The sequence below is a fragment of the Monomorium pharaonis genome, chromosome 4 (genome assembly GCF_013373865.1).
Source record: "Monomorium pharaonis isolate MP-MQ-018 chromosome 4, ASM1337386v2, whole genome shotgun sequence".
Classification (NCBI taxonomy): domain Eukaryota; kingdom Metazoa; phylum Arthropoda; class Insecta; order Hymenoptera; family Formicidae; genus Monomorium; species Monomorium pharaonis.
In genome coordinates this window covers 26,204,183-26,225,294 of record NC_050470.1, presented here as the reverse complement: position 1 = coordinate 26,225,294, position 21,112 = coordinate 26,204,183, and the positions used below count along the sequence as shown (strand labels likewise).

The following is a 21,112-nucleotide window of genomic DNA, read 5'->3' as shown; positions in this document are numbered from 1 at the left end:
GCGAAGAATACACTGAAGCTGACTCACTGCATGAGACAAAGCGTCAACAATGAACTGTATATTTTTTCATAAACATGTATTTTCTAAGATTTTAACAAAACTGAAAATCTTTCTCAAAATTTTATGTATATGTATTTCAGAATTTTTCATAAGTTCTGTATAATTTTATAACTTTTTAGAAAATTTGTAAGATTTTTATCACATATATAAAAAATTCTGAGAAAAATTTATACCAGAAATAATATCAAGAATTATCCTAAATTACGTTATTTTAGCCAAAAATACTTTCAAAAATTATATTATTTATTAAATTAACAAATTTACTGTCACATACCTTCCGCCTGTGCTGAATATAATCTGGATTACGTCTAATGCGAAGATGCCGATCTATGCTGGTCCACCGTTGAGTGACCTTGAGTGGAGAATCATCGGGGTGTAATTTCCTTTGGTACTCTTCACCTTCGCAGACCTCGTAGAGAGAGAATTGCTCCACCGGTTCCTTGGAGCTGTAGCAACTTAGAAGCATCTGGATCAACTCGTCTACGGTGGTCTGCTCCGAGACCAGAAGGCTTTTGTATTTAGACTGTGAACAGTAAGCGAGTTTGCTCACAATTACTGCAGCACAAACTGAAACCTCTTTGAGCAACAGTTTTACTATCGCATAAATTTTTTGAAAGAATTTAAATCTTAGTTTTAAATATGTTTTTCTTATTTTTTTTTAACTACTTGACGTCTAAAAAATAAAAAATATCATGCAAAGGAATAAAAAATTTATTATAAATTACAAATTTCTTTCTTTCAAAGTTTAGTTAGTTTAGTTTATTAATATTAAGATGTGGTCTGTTACATCTCTGTTTGTTTGTACAAAAATAAATATTTATTTACCCCGGACATGAGTGCGCTGTCGTATATTTTGACGAGTCCACCACGGTGTGTCTGCAACGAAAACCTGCAAACGAGGAGGAGGCATATGTAAGCACGCAAAGTTTACGCATCAAAGACTCCATGACATCGGCAGGAGCCGGTGAGTTCAAAGGACACGAGCGTTATTCCTACGTAAAAGCACCGGTTTGTGTCTGGAGACAAACGCTCTCGTCCTGCCCTATTACGCGTATTCTCGCGCCGGAAGTCTCAGACTACCGAGAAAACATCGCGTCGGGATTCCCTCGCAAATAAACCGTTCTAATCGTCAAAGAGCCACAGCGATCATTCTTTTTACAAAAGCTAGTGAGTGTAACATTTTTCAATGCGCTATAAAGCGCCGTGTCATGTCGCAACTGCTGCATTACGATGAGCATTCTCGGCGCACGTGGAAGCGTAAAAAAATGTCCCCGTGCGCTTCCCAACGATCTATAACATTTACAACTGATATCGCTGTCGAAATTCCATAAATGCCACTTCGTTCCGTAATCGAATAGCCGTATTTACATTCCTCCCGGACTGTATATCAAGAATTTATGGCGACCCACGCGGCCACTTGTGTCCAAGAATTATATCGGTGAGCAACGCGGTGGACGTTGACCATATTGTTAGCTCGTGCTTGCCGGCCTACGGGATGTGTTTATAGTCGCGAGCCCTGAAATTACGTCACGAAGCCGACCGAAACCGAAAAGGGCCGGTGGTCAAGTACAAAGGCGAGGAACGTACTTGGAATCGCCGCGAGGATGACAGGATTGCAGAACGGCTGGCCTCGCGTCGTCGTCGAGCGGCAGAGTGGTACGCACATTGGCCCTCCTCACGGTCACCTCCATGGTCAGATAAAACAGCCGGGGGTCACGGTGTCTCATGCGATACTTGTTCAGAAGGTTTTGCACAACCTCGCGACAAGTCGTCTCGTAGGTGATGCTTAGGGTCTTATATTCGATGTCAGGTCGCAGGCAGTTGGCGTAGACCTTGATAGTGGTCTGCAAAGGAAATTTTTTCATTATAAATATTTATATCAATTGTTGATTTTTTTAAATTAAGTGTTATCTTAAAAAAAAACACTAATGGCTCGTTCTTGTCAGAAAATACACCATAAAGGGGTAGGAAGAAATCCTTTTTGTTTTAAGTTAAATTCAGTAGTACAGGAAGGCGACGTCCCATTTTGGCGGCACAGTAAAAAAACTCTAAAGACCCGAGTCCTGACAATTAGTCCATAATTAACTCGGGGACAGACGTTGGCCACGCGCGCGACATAAAACGCTATCAACCCCTCCGATACGACTGGTTATATGGGGATGCGCACACCGAAAATAAACCAGACACCAGATCACCCCGTTCGCAGATGCCACTGCGCGCATACGCTAACGTTCATATTAATACATCCGCTAACCGGATCTATGCGGATTTAAAATAACAGATGTAATTTCGTATAAAAACAGAATTTATATACCGAAAAAAAAGTTTGGTAATAGCTACCAAATGTTGAGTGAAGTATTAAGCAGTAGAAAACATTTTGTGTTTATATAAAAATCCTTGTTAAAACTTTTTGGGTGTTAAATGTTTAACATACTCAAGTGTTAATTTTATATTATGTCATAAACATTTTGTGTTAAATTAACATGCAACTTTTAAATAAGTAATTTAATTATATTGATTGATGTAAAATTTATACATCACTACTAATTACTTTATTTTTTATATTAAAAAAATGTTTATACTTATTCTTCTATTTAATAATACTTTTAACAAACATTTCAATTAAAAATTTAACATTCTCATAATTAATCTTTATATATTAAAAAGAATCTGCCTCTTACACCTCTCCAGGATTAAAAACGTTCAGGTACCAGTGTCACAAATCAGAGGCATGTCAGCTTGGGTGTTGAGAACACGTGTTTACACATAAAGGGGTCTTCCCCCGAAACACGAGTTTTCGTCGGTGAGATTTTACGAGTCGGTTGTACGCTTTTATCACTTTGTCGAGAGTCCTTTGACCTTACGAACATATATATTCGAACGCGCTTGCACATTCATTTGAAAGAGGTGATTTCGCCAAAGCTCGTACAAATTGAAATTGTCACAGGAAACCGGAACCTGAGTTACGAAATCCGGTCCGGATTCCGACTAAGCCTCTGTCGTGTGAAATAAACACGTTTCAATGACAATCGTGGGATTATATCTCCAATGTGTTTATTACAATGTCAACAATGGCGTTCATTGCGTACTAGCGCAATCGCATTGTAAGTTGAATTCGTCGAGATTGCTATTACATTTCGTCTTGTGTAACGCTATATCCTCGAAGCGGATCCACAAAGGAAGACATCGTAGACTAATTTCATAAATGAAAGGAAATGATTTGCATTTATAATCTACATTTATAATTGATGTGCTGCGCTTTAAGGCAAAAACTATTGAATCTCTTAGCTAATTGTAAGAAATAAAGATAATATAAATGTTTTTTCCTACATATTTTTATTATTTGTTAGCTTGTAAAAGAGATATCGCCTAAATTCTTAGTGGAGTTTTACGATGACCAAGAATCGATAGGGAAAAACATCGAACCCGGGCCTAACAAGTGGCACACTAACGAAGATACACAACGTTGACGTAAATATACAACACGCCCGGTATCCTGGCTACAGAAAGATTTCCATCTCACTAGCATACTTTGCATGGTTTCGCAGAAATGCCTTCGTATGTATAAATGCAAAATTTCTGACTCAGTGTTGGAATTCCAATACACTTACGTTAAACACGAGAATTATTTCAGTGCGCGTGTACCAATCTTTTCCTTAAGTATACCACATCCGGACAAAGGTGCAAAGATCGTTATGAATCATAAATTCTTATCATATTAATGACATTTTTTTCTTCGTAATATATTACAATAAATTATACATGTGAAGTTTGATTAATGAAGATATTTATTAATATCGCAAAACAAATTGAATAAAAATAAAGTTCAAATGTATTACCTTTAAAATCAACATCTAATTTATATTCAATTTATATTCAATTTATATTCAATTAAAAAATAGCTTTTTAATTTATCTAAAAGTCAAGTGAAAATGTGGTAAGTGCTGATTTTAAATAATTTTCATTGGAAATTAATAACAACAGAAGTGACTTGGTGAAAAATTGCATCGAGGATCATCTGATGAGGACAGTCGATCGACCATGTTTTCATCTGACTGGCGGCTAATGAAAGGGAAAATAACGCGGGAGTTAGAAGACATACGAGTGTCAAAGCAAGGCCTGCGCCTCATCAGGATCGAGGACATACGACACTCCGTTACGAACGGTAAGCTCCAATATCTCGCAGGCGGTTATACGACAGAGCAGACAGAAATACTTTTCGAGATATTTCGGTTCGATGTTTCTTCGAGTTCAAAATATTGCTTGCGCATACGATTACGCAATCAATACCGTCATTTTAATTTTTATCGTCTACGGACTTATAATACCAGTATTTAATATCAGAAGAAGAAATTAGAAAAATTAACAATTAAACTTTCTAAGTTTCATAAGGAAAATACTGCCACTACAATTTTTCGAGTGATTTTCCACTCTAATAAAAGTTAAAATTTATTTAAAAAATTCTAGTGGCAACATTTTTACTTTATGAAATTTAGAGAGAACATACTTCATTTCTTAGATTATTTTATTGTCTTTTGTTTTTTTACGTATTAAACTTAAGAATAACTAGACCACAACATTGCGCGCGCTTCGCGCGCGCCACTTAGCATTTTTATATTGAACATTGCACTTTTTTTTCTTCTGTAATATTACTCTCACACACTTTATCATATTTAATGCCCTTCTCTATCTCACGCTCTTTCTCCCACTCTCTAAATTATTAATTACAATATTAATGATATTAATTATATTATTTTCATATTGTTCAATATTACTCTTACACTTTACTTTCTTATTTAATCCTCTTCTTTATCTCTCACGCTCTCCCACTCTCCTCCCTCCACCCCTCTCTCACTCACTAAACACAAATTAGTGATTATATTATATTTTCATGTTTCTTAATATCACTCTTACATACTTTATCTCCATACTTAATCCCCTTTAAATAAATTAAAAATTATAATATATTATATGTAATGTTACCTGTTAATTTTCAATCAATTTTCAAAACTTTCACTTTCTGGCGAACTCTTTAGAAAATTATTGTACGCGTCCGGAACTATAGGAAAACTGTGTTAAAATAAATAAAATTCTCGATATTCGATTAGCATTTCCCGTCAACCCTCAAAATTCAAGTTTTCCGGAAAATATAATTGTTTAAAAAATGTTTTCATTAATTATATCACCTGAATTCTATAGCAAATTATTGTACGCGTCCGGAACTATGTGAGAATTACGTTAAAATAAATAGATCAGTCGATATTTGATTAGCATTTCAGGTCTAGCTTTAAAAATTCAAGTTTTCCGGGCAAAATAATTGTTTAAAAAATGTTTTTATTAATTATAACACCGTAACTTTCCAAAAACTATTGTACGCGTCCAAAACTACATGAAAACTGCGTTAAAATAAATAGAACTGTTGATATTCGATTTGCATTTCACGTCTAGCCCTCAAAATTCAAGTTTTTCGGGCAAAATAATTGTTTAAAAAATGTTTCAATTAATTATATTACCAAAACTCTTTAGAAAATTATTGTACGCGTCTGAAACTATATGAGAACTGCGTTAAAATAAATAAAACTGTCGATATTCGATTAGCATTTCACGTCTAGTCCTCAAAAATCAAGTTTTCCGGGAAAAATAACTGTTTAAACAATGTTTTAATTAATTAAAACACCGTATCTTTTTAAAAAACTATTGTACGCGTCCAAAACTATATAAAAAATGCGTTTAAATAAATAGAACTGTTGATATTTGATTAGCATTTCACGTCTAGCTCTCAAAATTCAAGTTTTTCGGGTGAAATAATTGTTTAAAAAATGTTTTAATTAATTATATTAACGGAACTCTTTAGAAACTTATTGTACGCGTCCGGAACTATATGAGAATTGCGTTAAAATAAATAGAACTGTCGATATTTGAACAGCATCTCACCTTTAGCCCTCAAAAATCAAGTTTTTCGGGAAAAATAATTGTTTAAAAAATGTTTTAATTAATTATAACACCGTAACTTTTTAAAAAACTCTTGTAGGCGTCCAGAACTATATGAGAATTACGTTAAAATACATAGATCTGTCGATATTCGATTAGAATTTCAGGCCTAGCCCTAAAATACAAGTTTTTCGGGCAAAATAATTGTTTAAAAAATGTTCTAATTAATTATTTAACCTGAACTTTATAAAAACATATTGTACGCGTCCCGAACTATATGAGAATTACGTTAAAATAATTAGATCTGTCGATATTCGATTAGCACTTGTCGTGTAGCCACAAAAATTCAAGTTTTTCAAGCATAATAATTGTTTAAAAAATGTTCTAATTAATTATATCACCGGAACTTTATAGAAACATATTGTACGCGTCCCGAACTATATGAAAATTACGTTAAAATAATTAGATCTGTCGATATTTGATTAGCACTTGTCGTGTAGCCTTAGAAATTCAAGTTTTTCAAGCATAATAATTGTTTAAAAAATGTTCTAATTAATTATATCACCGGAACTTTATAGAAACATATTGTACGCGTCCCAAACTATATGAGAATTACGTTAAAATAATTAGATCTGTCGATATTCAATTAGCACTTGTCGTGTAGCCTTAGAAATTTAAGTTTTTCAAGCATAATAATTGTTTAAAAAATGTTCTAATTAATTATATCACCGGAACTTTATAGAAACATATTGTACGCGTCCCGAACTATGTGAGAATTACGTTAAAATAATTAGATCTGTCGATATTCGATTAGCACTTGTCGTGTAGCCTTAGAAATTCAAGTTTTTCAAGCAAAATAATTGTTTAAAAAATGTTCTAATTAATTATATCACCGGAACTTTACAGAAACATATTGTACGCGTCCCGAACTATATGAGAATTACGTTAAAATAATAAGATCTGTCGATATTCGATTAGCACTTGTCGTGTAGCCTTAGAAATTCAAGTTTTTCAAGCAAAATAATTGTTTAAAAAATGTTCTAATTAATTATATCACCGGAACTTTATAGAAACATATTGTACGCGTCCCGAACTATATGAGAATTACGTTAAAATAAATAGATCTGTCGATATTCAAATAGCACTTGACGTGTAGCCTTAGAAATTCAAGTTTTTCGGGCAAAATAATTGTTTAAAAAATGTTCTAATTAATTATATCACCGGAACTTTATAGAACCATATTGTACGCGTCCCGAACTATATGAGAATTACGTTAAAATAATAAGATCTGTCGATATTCGATTAGCACTTGTCGTGTAGCCTTAGAAATTCAAGTTTTTCAAGCATAATAATTGTTTAAAAAATGTTCTAATTAATTATATCACCTGAACTTTATAGAAACATATTGTACGCGTCCCGAACTATATGAAAATTACGTTAAAATAATTAGATCTGTCGATATTTGATTAGCACTTGTCGTGTAGCCTTAGAAATTCAAGTTTTTCAAGCATAATAATTGTTTAAAAAATGTTCTAATTAATTATATCACCGGAACTTTATAGAAACATATTGTACGCGTCCCAAACTATATGAGAATTACGTTAAAATAATTAGATCTGTCGATATTCAATTAGCACTTGTCGTGTAGCCTTAGAAATTAAAGTTTTTCAAGCATAATAATTGTTTAAAAAATGTTCTAATTAATTATATCACCGGAACTTTATAGAAACATATTGTACGCGTCCCGAACTATATGAGAATTACGTTAAAATAATTAGATCTGTCGATATTCGATTAGCACTTGTCGTGTAGCCTTAGAAATTCAAGTTTTTCAAGCAAAATAATTGTTTAAAAAATGTTCTAATTAATTATATCACCTGAATTTTATACAAACATATTGTACGCGTCCCGAACTATATGAGAATTACGTTCAAATAAATAGATCTGTCGATATTCGATTAGCACTTGTCGTGTAGCCTTAGAAATTCAAGTTTTTCAAGCAAAATAATTGTTTAAAAAATGTTTTAATTAATTATATCACCTGAACTTTATAGAAACATATTGTAAGCGTCCCGAACTATATGAGAATTACGTTAAAATAATTAGATCTGTCGATATTCGATTAGCACTTGTCGTGTAGCCTTAGAAATTCAAGTTTTTCAAGCAAAATAATTGTTTAAAAAATGTTCTAATTAATTATATCACCGGAACTTTACAGAAACATATTGTACGCGTCCCGAACTATATGAGAATGACGTTAAAATAATAAGATCTGTCGATATTCGATTAGCACTTGTCGTGTAGCCTTAGAAATTCAAGTTTTTCAAGCAAAATAATTGTTTAAAAAATGTTCTAATTAATTATATCACCGGAACTTTATAGAAACATATTGTACGCGTCCCAAACTATATGAGAATTACGTTAAAATAATTAGATCTGTCGATATTCAATTAGCACTTGTCGTGTAGCCTTAGAAATTTAAGTTTTTCAAGCATAATAATTGTTTAAAAAATGTTCTAATTAATTATATCACCGGAACTTTATAGAAACATATTGTACGCGTCCCGAACTATGTGAGAATTACGTTAAAATAATTAGATCTGTCGATATTCGATTAGCACTTGTCGTGTAGCCTTAGAAATTCAAGTTTTTCAAGCAAAATAATTGTTTAAAAAATGTTCTAATTAATTATATCACCGGAACTTTACAGAAACATATTGTACGCGTCCCGAACTATATGAGAATTACGTTAAAATAATAAGATCTGTCGATATTCGATTAGCACTTGTCGTGTAGCCTTAGAAATTCAAGTTTTTCAAGCAAAATAATTGTTTAAAAAATGTTCTAATTAATTATATCACCGGAACTTTATAGAAACATATTGTACGCGTCCCGAACTATATGAGAATTACGTTAAAATAATAAGATCTGTCGATATTCGATTAGCACTTGTCGTGTAGCCTTAGAAATTCAAGTTTTTCAAGCATAATAATTGTTTAAAAAATGTTCTAATTAATTATATCACCTGAACTTTATAGAAACATATTGTACGCGTCCCGAACTATATGAAAATTACGTTAAAATAATTAGATCTGTCGATATTTGATTAGCACTTGTCGTGTAGCCTTAGAAATTCAAGTTTTTCAAGCATAATAATTGTTTAAAAAATGTTCTAATTAATTATATCACCGGAACTTTATAGAAACATATTGTACGCGTCCCGAACTATATGAGAATTACGTTAAAATAATTAGATCTGTCGATATTCAATTAGCACTTGTCGTGTAGCCTTAGAAATTCAAGTTTTTCAGGCATAATAATTGTTTAAAAAATGTTCTAATTAATTATATCACCGGAACTTTATAGAAACATATTGTACGCGTCCCGAACTATATGAGAATTACGTTAAAATACATAGATCTCTCGATATTCGATTAGCACTTGTCGTGTAGCCTCAAAAATTCAAGTTTTTTGGGCAAAATAATTGTTTAAAAAATGTTCTAATTAATTATATCACCGGAACTTTATAGAAACATATTGTACGCGTCCCGAACTATATGAGAATTACGTTAAAATAATTAGATCTGTCGATATTCAATTAGCACTTGTCGTGTAGCCTTAGAAATTCAAGTTTTTCAGGCATAATAATTGTTTAAAAAATGTTCTAATTAATTATATCACCGGAACTTTATAGAAACATATTGTACGCGTCCCGAACTATATGAGAATTACGTTAAAATAAATAGATCTGTCGATATTCAAATAGCACTTGACGTGTAGCCTTAGAAATTCAAGTTTTTCAAGCAAAATAATTGTTTAAAAAATGTTGTAATTAATTATATCACCGGAACATTACAGAAACATATTGTACGCGTCCCGAACTATATGAGAATTACGTTAAAATGATAAGATCTGTCGATATTCGATTAGCACTTGTCGTGTAGCCTTAGAAATTCAAGTTTTTCAAGCAAAATAATTGTTTAAAAAATGTTCTAATTAATTATATCACCGGAACTTTATAGAAACATATTGTACGTGTCCCGAACTATATGAGAATTACGTTAAAATACATAGATCTGTCGATATTCGATTAGCACTTGTCGTGTAGCCTCAAAAATTCAAGTTTTTTGGGCAAAATAATTGTTTAAAAAATGTTCTAATTAATTATATCACCGGAACTTTACAGAAACATATTGTACGCGTCCCGAACTATATGAGAATTACGTTAAAATAATTAGATCTGTCGATATTCGATTAGCACTTGTCGTGTAGCCTTAGAAATTCAAGTTTTTCAAGCATAATAATTGTTTAAAAAATGTTCTAATTAATTATATCACCGGAACTTTATAGAAACATATTGTACGCGTCCCGAACTATATGAGAATTTCGTTAAAATAAATAGATCTGTCCATATTCAAATAGCACTTGACGTGTAGCCTTAGAAATTCAAGTTTTTCGGGCAAAAGAATTGTTTAAAAAATGTTTTAATTAATTATAACGCCGTAACTCTTTAAAAAACCATTATACGCGTACAGAACTATATGAAAACTGCGTTGAAATAGACATAATTGTCAATATTCGATTTGCATTTCACGTCTAGCCCAAAAATTCAAGTTTTTCGGGCAAAATAATTGTTTAAAAAATGTTTTAATTAATTATATTACCGGAACTCTTTAGAAATTTATTGTACGCGTCCGGAACTATATAAGAATTCCGTTAAAATAAATAGAACTGTCGATATTTGAACAGCATCTCACCTTTAGCCCTCAAAAGTCAAGTTTTTCGGACAAAATAATTGTTTAAAAAATGTTTTAATTAATTATATCACTGGAACTCTTTAGAAAATTATTGGACGCGTCCGGAACTATATGAAAACTGCGTTAAAGTAAATAAATCTGTTGATTCAATTAGCACTTCACGTCCAGCTTTCAAAATTCAAGTTTTCCGGGCAAAATAATTTTTAAAAAAATGATTTTATTAATTACAACACCATAACTTTTTTAAAAACTATTGACACACGTTTAATCGGCATCGCGGAAAAGCGACAACAATACTTCGAGAGATGCGAGTATTGATGCCATGCCCTTTTTTAGAAAGGATTCTTACTTCTCCCCCCCCCTTTCTCTCTTTCTCTCTCTCTCTCTTTCTCTTCCTCTCGTATATTTTTTATTTGGCTCTTTTTTCTTTTTCCCTGATTTCTTGTAATTATTTCAATCAGCTATCAAAAGTGACAGTTTGACAGCTGAAAATGACACGAAGTAGTTTGACAGCTGGAAATGACACGAAGTGAAGAAAGTCACGACGCACTTAACAACGAGATAGCGAGATAGCCAATCAGCATCTCGGAAAAGCGGCAACAATAAATTCGATTCGATTTAACATCTCCTTTTTTAGATAGGACTAGAACATGCACGCGCTTCGCGCGCGCCAACTGTTATTTTTTTATTTGTTATTACACCCTGCATAAAATTACTATTGCATATAACATATATACAACTCGTTTATTTCTTAAACATTTCGGCCTTTGAAAAAAGGTTACATAGCTTAATTACATAATAACATAGGACTCTTAATGACTATTTACGCTTTTCTTTGTCATTTCTCGTCTTTAATACATTTTTCATCCATTTTGTACCTATATCTACCTCTGATAACATTTTCCTAACAGAGAAATTTTGTCTTCGCAATTCTGTAAATTCTTCTAATATTGGTTCTAAAGTCTCTACTTTTAAATTGTATAGCCTACACTTTTTCCTTTTTCCAATATCTATTCCCTAATGCCTCGTTTCCGCACTTAAATCTCGCTATCATGGACTAACTCCCTACTTTTATTTTACCCCACTAAAATATACAAAAGCTTCTCATCTATTTTTATTTCTTTGTACACTCTATTATATTTTGCCCATATTATTTTTTCATATCTTCCTTGTTTTTGTTCGTCTCTGTTTATCTTTCTAACCCTTCCAGTGAGAAATAACCATCAAATCGACATCAATTTGATTTGATCAATGCAATTTATATCAATTCTCCCTTAATTTGATATCAATTTGATGGGTTATTTCTCTAACTAAGTTATGTATATACATAAAGTCTTTTCATAGAATTCCTGATAAGTTTCAGAAATAGTTCCGTTGATTTATTTTAAAAAAATTGATATTTGAAAATATGAGATGCTATTTTCCCCTGGCACCTCATTAATAAAAATTGAACGTTTTAACAGCAGTTATACTTGCACCCGTAATAGTTCTAGAGTTTTTGATAGATTTTAACAATAGTTCTGTATTCTACATTAAATATATTTAAACAATTTTTTAATTATACGGCTGGCACCGCACTAAAAAAGTAAACTACCATTTTATAGCGAGTTCCAAACGATTACATAGCATTTTTTAATAGTTCAGCAATAGTTCCAAAGCTTTTTGCAGGTTTTGTCGACAATTCCGGTCTTTAAGCATGTTTAAACAATTTTTTTATTAGACGGCTGGCACCGCACTACAAGAGTAAACTACTATTTTATAGCAAATTCCAGACGAGTACATAGCATTTTTCAATAGTTCTGCAATAGTTCTAAAGCTTTTTGTAGATTTTGTCGACAGTTCCGGTCTTTAAACATTTTTAAACAATTTTTTATTTGATCCTGTCTCGCACTATCAGATATGAATACTACGCTATGGTATTTAAACTTCAGCCAATTTTATGGTATCTGATAGGTATGTGTTAGTAATGTAATTGACATTTTTTAAATTTTAGAGTTGGGTTAGTTAATCTAATTTTTAACTAAGTTAATGAAATTTAATTGATTATGAAATGAATTCTATTATGTTAAAAGTTACGTAAATAAATACTAATTCTATTAAATTTACGTTAAGATTAATTTGTTTCTAGTTAAAGTAAAAGTTAATTTTGAGAAACTTTTTTATATTAAATTAAAAAGTCATATGATTTGTTTAAGTTAAATTACCAACATAATTACAATATTATTCGTCAAATATATTTAATTTTAATATAATATTTTATTTGTAAATCAACTTACAATGTCGCTCTATTGTTAACCAGTAATTCATAACATGTATAAATACTTATCGTTAGAGGTTTAGAAAGAGGTTACTTATAAATACCATTGTTTGTCAAACGAACTGTCGATAAAACCTACAAAAAGCTTTGAAACTATTGCAGAAATATATTGGAGAATGCTGTGTGGTTGTCTGGAACTCGCTATAAAATTGTAGTATACTCTTGTAGTGCGGTGCCAGCCGTCTAATAAAAAAATTCTTAAAAAATGCTTAAAGATCGGAACTGTCGACGAAACCTACAAAGAACTTTGTCACTATTGCAGAACTATTAAAATATGCTATGTACTTGTCTGGAACTCGCTATAAAATGGTAGTTTACTCCTGTAGTGCGGTGCCAATCGTCTAATAAACAAATCGCCTAAAAATGCTAAAAACCGGAACTGTCGACGAAACCTGCAAATGCTTTGGAACTATTGCAGAACTATTAAAATATGCTATGTACTTGTCTGGAACTCGCTATAAAATGGTAGTTTACTCTTGTAGTGCGGTGCCAGCGGTCTACTAAAAAATTGTTTAAAAATACTTAAAGACCGGAACTGTCGACGAAACCTGCAAAAAGCTTTGGAACTATTGCAGAACTATTGAGAAATGCTATGTACTCGTCTGAAACTCGCTATAAAAATGTAGTTTACTCTTGTAGTGCGGTGCCAGCGGTCTACTAAAAAATTGTTTAAAAATACTTAAAGACCGGAACTGTCGACGAAACCTGCAAAAAGCTTTGAAACTATTGCAGAACTATTGAAAAATGTTATGTACTCGTCTGGAACTTACTATAAAATGGTAGTTTACTCCTGTAGTGCGGTGCCAGCTGTCTAATAAACAAATTGCCTAAAAATGCTTAAAGACCGGGACTGTCGACGAAACCTGCAAAAAGCTTTGGAACTATTGCAGAACTATTAAAATATGCTATGTACTTGTCTGGAACTCGCTATAAAATGGTAGTTTACTCTTGTAGTGCGGTGCCAGCGGTCTACTAAAAAATTGTTTAAAAATACTTAAAGACCGGAACTGTCGACGAAACCTGCAAAAAGCTTTGGAACTATTGCAGAACTATTGAGAAATGCTATGTACTTGTCTGAAACTCGCTATAAAAGTGTAGTTTACTCTTGTAGTGCGGTGCCAGCGGTCTAATAAAAAAATTCTTTAAAAATGCTTAAAGACCGGAACTGTCGACGAAACCTGCAAAAAGCTTTGGAACTATTGCAGAACTATTAAAATATGCTATGTACTTGTCTGGAACTCGCTATAAAATTGTAGTTTATTTTTGTAGTGCAGTGCCAGCCGTCTAATAAAAAAATTCTTAAAAATGCTCAAAGACCGGAACTGTCGACGAAACCTGCAAAAAGCTTTGGAACTATTGCAGAACTATTGAAAAATGCTATGTATTTGTCTGAAACTCGCTATAAAATTGTAGTTTACTCTTGTAGTGCGGTGCCAGCCGTCTAATAAAAAAATTTTTTTTTAATACTTGAAGACAGGAACTGTCGACGAAACCTGCAAAAAGCTTTGGAACTATTGCAGAACTATTGAAAAATGGTGTGTACTTGTCTGGAACTCGCTATAAAATTGTAGTTTACTCTTGTAGTGCGGTGCCAGCCGTCTAATAAAAAAATTCTTAAAAATACTTAAAGACCGGAACTGTCGACGAAACCTGCAAAAAGCTTTGGAACTATTGCAGAACTATTGAGAAATGCTATGTACTTGTCTGAAACTCGCTATAAAAGTGTAGTTTACTCTTGTAGTGCGGTGCCAGCGGTCTAATAAAAAAATTCTTTAAAAATGCTTAAAGACCGGAACTGTCGACGAAACCTGCAAAAAGCTTTGGAACTATTGCAGAACTATTAAAATATGTTATGTACTTGTCTGGAACTCGCTATAAAATTGTAGTTTATTTTTGTAGTGCAGTGCCAGCCGTCTAATAAAAAAATTCTTAAAAATGCTCAAAGACCGGAACTGTCGACGAAACCTGCAAAAAGCTTTGGAACTATTGCAGAACTATTGAAAAATGCTATGTATTTGTCTGAAACTCGCTATAAAATTGTAGTTTACTCTTGTAGTGCGGTGCCAGCCGTCTAATAAAAAAATTTTTTTTTAATACTTGAAGACAGGAACTGTCGACGAAACCTGCAAAAAGCTTTGAAACTATTGCAGAACTATTGAAAAATGCTATGTACTTGTCTGGAACTCGCTATAAAATTGTAGTTTACTCTTGTAGTGCGGTGCCAGCCGTCTAATAAAAAAATTCTTTAAAAATGCTTGAAGACCGGAACTGTCGACAAAACCTACAAAAAACTTTGTCACTATTGCAGAACTATTAAAATATGTACTTGTCTGAAACTCGCTATAAAATGGTAGTTTACTCTTGTAGTGCGGTGCCAGCCGTCTAATAAAATAATTGCTTAAAAATGCTTAAAGACCGGAACTGTCGACAAAATCTACAAAAGCTTTGACATTATTGCAGAACTGTTAGAAAATGCCATAAAGTTGGTTGAAACTCGCCAAAAAGTGGTACCTTACTCTTGTAGTGCAATGCCAACAGCCAAATTGAAAAACTGTTTAAATATATTTAATGTACAGAACTATTGCTGAAATTTATCAGGAACTCTAGAACTATTACGGGTGCCAGTACTATATTGTTACTCCATCGCTGTTAGAAGGATAGAGAAGAGACGTTGAACCCCACGACAGTAACACATATTTATCAAGTAATTCTTAATTATCTTAATTATCTTTTTTGCCAATACATTAAATATAATTATAATTCTTCTTTTTATTTGTATTGATTAAAAAATTAATATATTGTTATGTAAAATGTATATTTTTAATTGCAGGTACGCTTAACTGAATACCATATCTAATTGTATATAATTGTATGTGGCGCCATATATAATGCTGTGTTAGTAGTGCATTTTATATATAATTATATATAGCATTATATACAACTATAGTCATATATAGCCATATATATTAATGTGGCTAATCTGGGTCTATATATAATCAGATATAGCACCATATCTAATTTTATATAATTGTATCTGACGCCAGATATAATGCTATGTGAGCATCCTATATATAATTATATATAGCATTATATATGGCGCCATATACAATTAGATATGCAGACTTGCCCGCTAGTTAGAGCGCGGTCACTCGTAGCGTGGTTAAGGCAAGCAAAAATTAGCTTCTTGTTCCTGTCTGATGTGGAAGAGGACTGCCACTATTTTTATGATTTACTCATTAGAAATATCTATATATGGTTATTTATATATAAATATTTATATATCTGTATATGGTTACATACAATCTGATTGTATATAATGTTAATTATATATAATCATATATGATTATATATAATTATATGTGGTTGTATATAATTATATATGGGTATGTGGTTATATATGTTTATATATGGTTACATACAATCGTATGTGATTGTATAATGCCATTTTTTTATATGATTGTATATAATGTCATTTGAAGATCTGAAGAAAATAATGTTATTGAACTTTTACGAGAAAGAAATCTTGATATCTCAAAATTGAGTGTACCAATTTATTTGGATTGGTTGCAATTGAAAACTCACATTAATATTATCTCATGAAAAAATAATTTAGATATAATTATATATAATTATTTTTTCTCGGAAAGATTCATATATAGACTCAGTTGTTCTTATTCTTTCATATATGAAACTATATATGACTTTATAGGATTATATATATATCTATATATGATTACTCAACTTCAATAGATACAATCAGATATGACCTGATATTATTATATATAATCATATAAAGCATTTGCATTTCTTCAGATATAAGCCGGCAAGAACAATGGAGTCCATATATAAAAATATATATAAATTATATATAAATTATATATAATGCCCATAAATAATTTATATATAATTATATATGCTGGTATATATAAATCATATATAATTACATATAATTATATATAACGTCATATATAATTATATCTAAATTATGTTTTCCTGAAATAATATTAATGTGAGTTTTCAATTGCAACCAATCCAATTAAATCGGTACACTCAATTTTGAGATATCAAGATTTCTTTCTCGTAAATTCATTATTTACATTATACATAATAATTTTGTTTTAGTAAAATGAAATTGTATGTAGGCACATTGTAAAGCCTCTTGAATGGCAAACTGGATTTACATGTGTGTATATTACATATGAATCTGATCTGAAGAAAATAATGTTATTGAACTTTTACAAGAAAGAAATCTTGATATCTCAAAATTGAATGTACCGATTTAATTGGATTGATTGCAATTAAAAACTCACATTAATATTATCTTATGAAAAAATCATTTAGATATAATTATGTATGACGCATTTAAATATATTTGATTGATTTTATTGATCTTTCGACTGATTTGTGAATGTATATGTACTTAACGTTTTTTTTTACTTTTATAAGGTTTTGATAGAATTTATCTTCTTTTTGTAAAAATCAAGTGATAGTGTTTCTTACATAATTTTATTTAAATTGATTTATTTATTATACATTATTCATTTTTTAATTATAAACATATGTAGATGTACATAACATTATTAATATTTATATTGAATATACATGTATACGGCAATCATATTTGTTAATGCACATATGTACAAATTCTAATAACAATATTAGTAAAAACACAATATAAACACAACAAATAACATTAATATAAATAAAATTATATATGTATATACATATATACAGGGTGACATTGGCTAACTGGCAGCCAATCTGTAATAGATAGATATATATAGATATACTAATAGATAGATGTATAGATATACTAATATAGAAATAAACATAAATATATATATATATATTTACGTTTATTTGTATATTAATATATCTATTAGTATATTTGTATACATCTATCTATTAGTATATCTATATATATATATACATATATCTATCTATTACAGATTGGCTGCCGGTTAGCTGTCACCCTGTATATATGCATATACATATATAATTTTAATTATATTAATGTTATTTGTTGTGTTTATATTGTGTTTTACTAATATTGTTATTAAAATTTATACATATGTGCATTAACAAATATGATTGCCGTATAGTCATGTATATTCAATATAAATATTAATAATGTTACGTACATCTACATATGTTTATAATTAAAAAATGAATAATGTATAATAAATAAATCAATTTAAATAAAATTATGTAAGGAACAAACTATCACTTGATTTTTACAAAAAGAAGATAAATTCTACCAAAATATAACCAAAATATATTTTTACCTTATAAAAGTAAAAAAGAAACGTCAAGTACATACACATTCAAAAATCAGTACAAGATCAATAAAATTAATCAAATATATTTAAAAAACTTCGAAAAATCCTCCAAAGAATAAAAATTTATTCGAAAATTATTTAAGAAATGAAAATGTTTACCAATTATAAATATTGAAACAAAAACTTAACATGTTCGAGTAGCATTAATTATATTCTTGTATACTTATCAATATCAATAACATAATATTTATACCTTCTTTTTTCTTATCTTATTTTAATCCTGATCCTTATCTTGTTTCCCGTTTCTTTCTCTCTTTCTCTCTTTTTTTCGTACCACACAATTTTTTTTTCTTAATTTTATATTCTCAACTGCGAGGTTATTTAATTCGCCATACAATATTTTTAGCAGTAATGCCTGTAATTGTCAACTATATATTTAAACTTATTATAATAAAAACTTAATTAATATACATACATTTACATAACAATATATCAATTTTTTAATCAATACAAATAAAAAAATTATAATTATATTTAATGTATTGGCAAAAAAAATAATTAAGATAATTAAGAATTACTTGATAAATACGTGTTTCTGTCGTGGCGTCCAACGTCTCTTCCTTACCCTTCTAACAGCGATGGTGATACAAAAATGGTTATATCATAATATTATTATATTAAATTAAATATGTCATAATATATTGTATTAAATTTCAACTTACTTTGTTAAGCATCAGTTAAACGTATCTGCAATTCAAAACAAATACTCTCTGCTATTTTATAATCTTCCAGTCTAAGTAATTTTTTCCCGGTATTTTTCTTGCTTCTTTTTGTGTCTTTCCGTCTCTCGTTAAACAGTCAAACTGTCAAAAACTGTCAACTATAAACTGTCAAACTTCGCACACGAACGAAGCGAGTCAAGCGCGAGACAGCCAATCGCGATCGGAATAAAGAGGCAACAATGCAATCGCGATTAGCAGGCAACTTTAGGGTTACATGGCTATTTTATAAGAGGATTTGTTCTCTGAAATATATTCATACCTTGGTCGAGGTTATCAATGTGCAACTCACCTTGCATAATGTGCACAATGATATCACCGTCGCTATTTATAAAACCGCGCACAAGAAAGATTTTGATAACGTGCAGACTAACTTTTCGTGCCCTTGATCTTACGTTACAGCTGGTAATAGGATGCAGCGAGTTAATGGCCGTTGCCAGAGTGTGCTTCATATTAACTTCAGAATAAAGCTCATTGTCCAGAAGGGCACAGAATATTGAAAATTTATATTCTGCAAATTAGAAACATATTTTTGATAGAAATGCATCACTAACCAGGGTTTTCTCTATCAGTCAAGTTTTTCCTAAACACTCTAATATTTAGTGAATTTGTAGCATAAAATAAACTGCCAATTTCTATGCCCGAACAATTAGTTTCGTGACTGTATATATGATTAGATATGTTAAAATAATAATAAAAAAAAATGTTTTAATAGTCTTGCAATTAATTTGTATAATTATTTAAATATTGCAATTATCATATGCAAAAAATCTCTCCCTACGATATAAAATCGTTATACACACTAGAGGATCTTAAATTCTATGAATGTAATAAAAGCATACGTTACGGTAATCCAAGTCTCGTTATTCAAGTTCTGTGAATCTACAGATCGGTTTAATCGATTGCCTTCTAAAAGGAATCGTAATTATACGTCACAGATAAGTTGTCCGACGACTTCGCTTTTTTTAATATTTGTTAATTACATACCTAACGATGAGTTCCATTTGAGGGAAACGACTATATTTCTACATCACCCTAAAAACTTGTTCTGTAAATCGAAGCTCTAATAGGAAAGCCAGATTGAGGAATTCGAAGAAGCGAAGGAAGTCCCGAAATTTAGCCGGTAATACGCCACATCGAGCACACGGCGCTACAAAAAAATGGAGTATAGAACGGAATAGTGGGCGCCATATGTCACAGGATACTGCCGTAATAGGGGGTCCAATTTAGCTGGAATCCATAAAAATCTCGAACTTGTTCTTCACAAACGCTATAGATGTAGTTTAGTACTTCTGTTCCATTAATTGTACGTTTGAAACCGGTAAATCAGCCATTCTTTGACTTCTGCGTGCCTCCTGTTATGATTCGTCCTGTTCTACCAGCAGCTCATTGGTGCTCTAAATATAGACACTTTTATCGTAAGTTTATCGTTATCGGCTTAGTTGCTTCAAAACGTCACCCGTTATACGTATTCTCATTTTGGAGCAAGGTAAGCGACACGTTTCAACGGAAAAGCTTTTAATCGTGTTGGCCTTTCTCTAATTAATAAATTATCTCATTTTTGCGTAATGAGTTTGAATAAGTGTTAAATATTTATTCAGGCTTATTTCCTGTTTTATTATGAATATTACTTTATATACGTATTTCCTCATAATTATTTATAACACTTAATTAATGTATATAAAAATTACAATTTATTAGTAATTGTATAATTATAATAATGTGTGATTGTGGTTAGATTAAATAATAGAAATTTAATACATTTAAGCATTAATTTTTAAAATAAATATTAATAAAACGTTTACATATTTTCATAGACATCTTGTGTTACATGTAACTGGGGGAGAGTGACGTTTGGGTTGTCTTATTAGTTATATTATTCGTAATGCGTGTTGTCCCTCGCATGGCGCCGTCTATTTATAATATTTATTCTCCAATTGATAAGATAAATGACGTTGTATTTCGTTCAAACGGCAATCAAATTAAATA

At 31.0% G+C, this 21,112-nt stretch overlaps 1 protein-coding gene across 2 annotated transcripts in view; it reads right to left on the bottom strand.

The window, feature by feature from the left end:
* Positions 1 to 21,112, bottom strand: part of LOC105839846 — a 47,626-nt gene that overhangs the window by 4,657 nt on the left and 21,857 nt on the right. The window contains exons 1-4 of one of the 2 annotated variants that reach the window (XM_036285700.1): positions 2,016 to 2,349; positions 1,648 to 1,904; positions 886 to 949; positions 335 to 583 (exon numbers count right to left, since the gene is read on the bottom strand). In XM_036285700.1, coding sequence (XP_036141593.1) covers positions 335 to 583; positions 886 to 949; positions 1,648 to 1,904; positions 2,016 to 2,018 — 573 coding nt within the window. In that variant the 5' untranslated portion in view covers positions 2,019 to 2,349. Of the gene's footprint in view, positions 1 to 334; positions 584 to 885; positions 950 to 1,647; positions 1,905 to 2,015; positions 2,350 to 21,112 lie in introns of those variants that run through there. The other variant, XM_028189109.2, reaches the window with a different exon arrangement.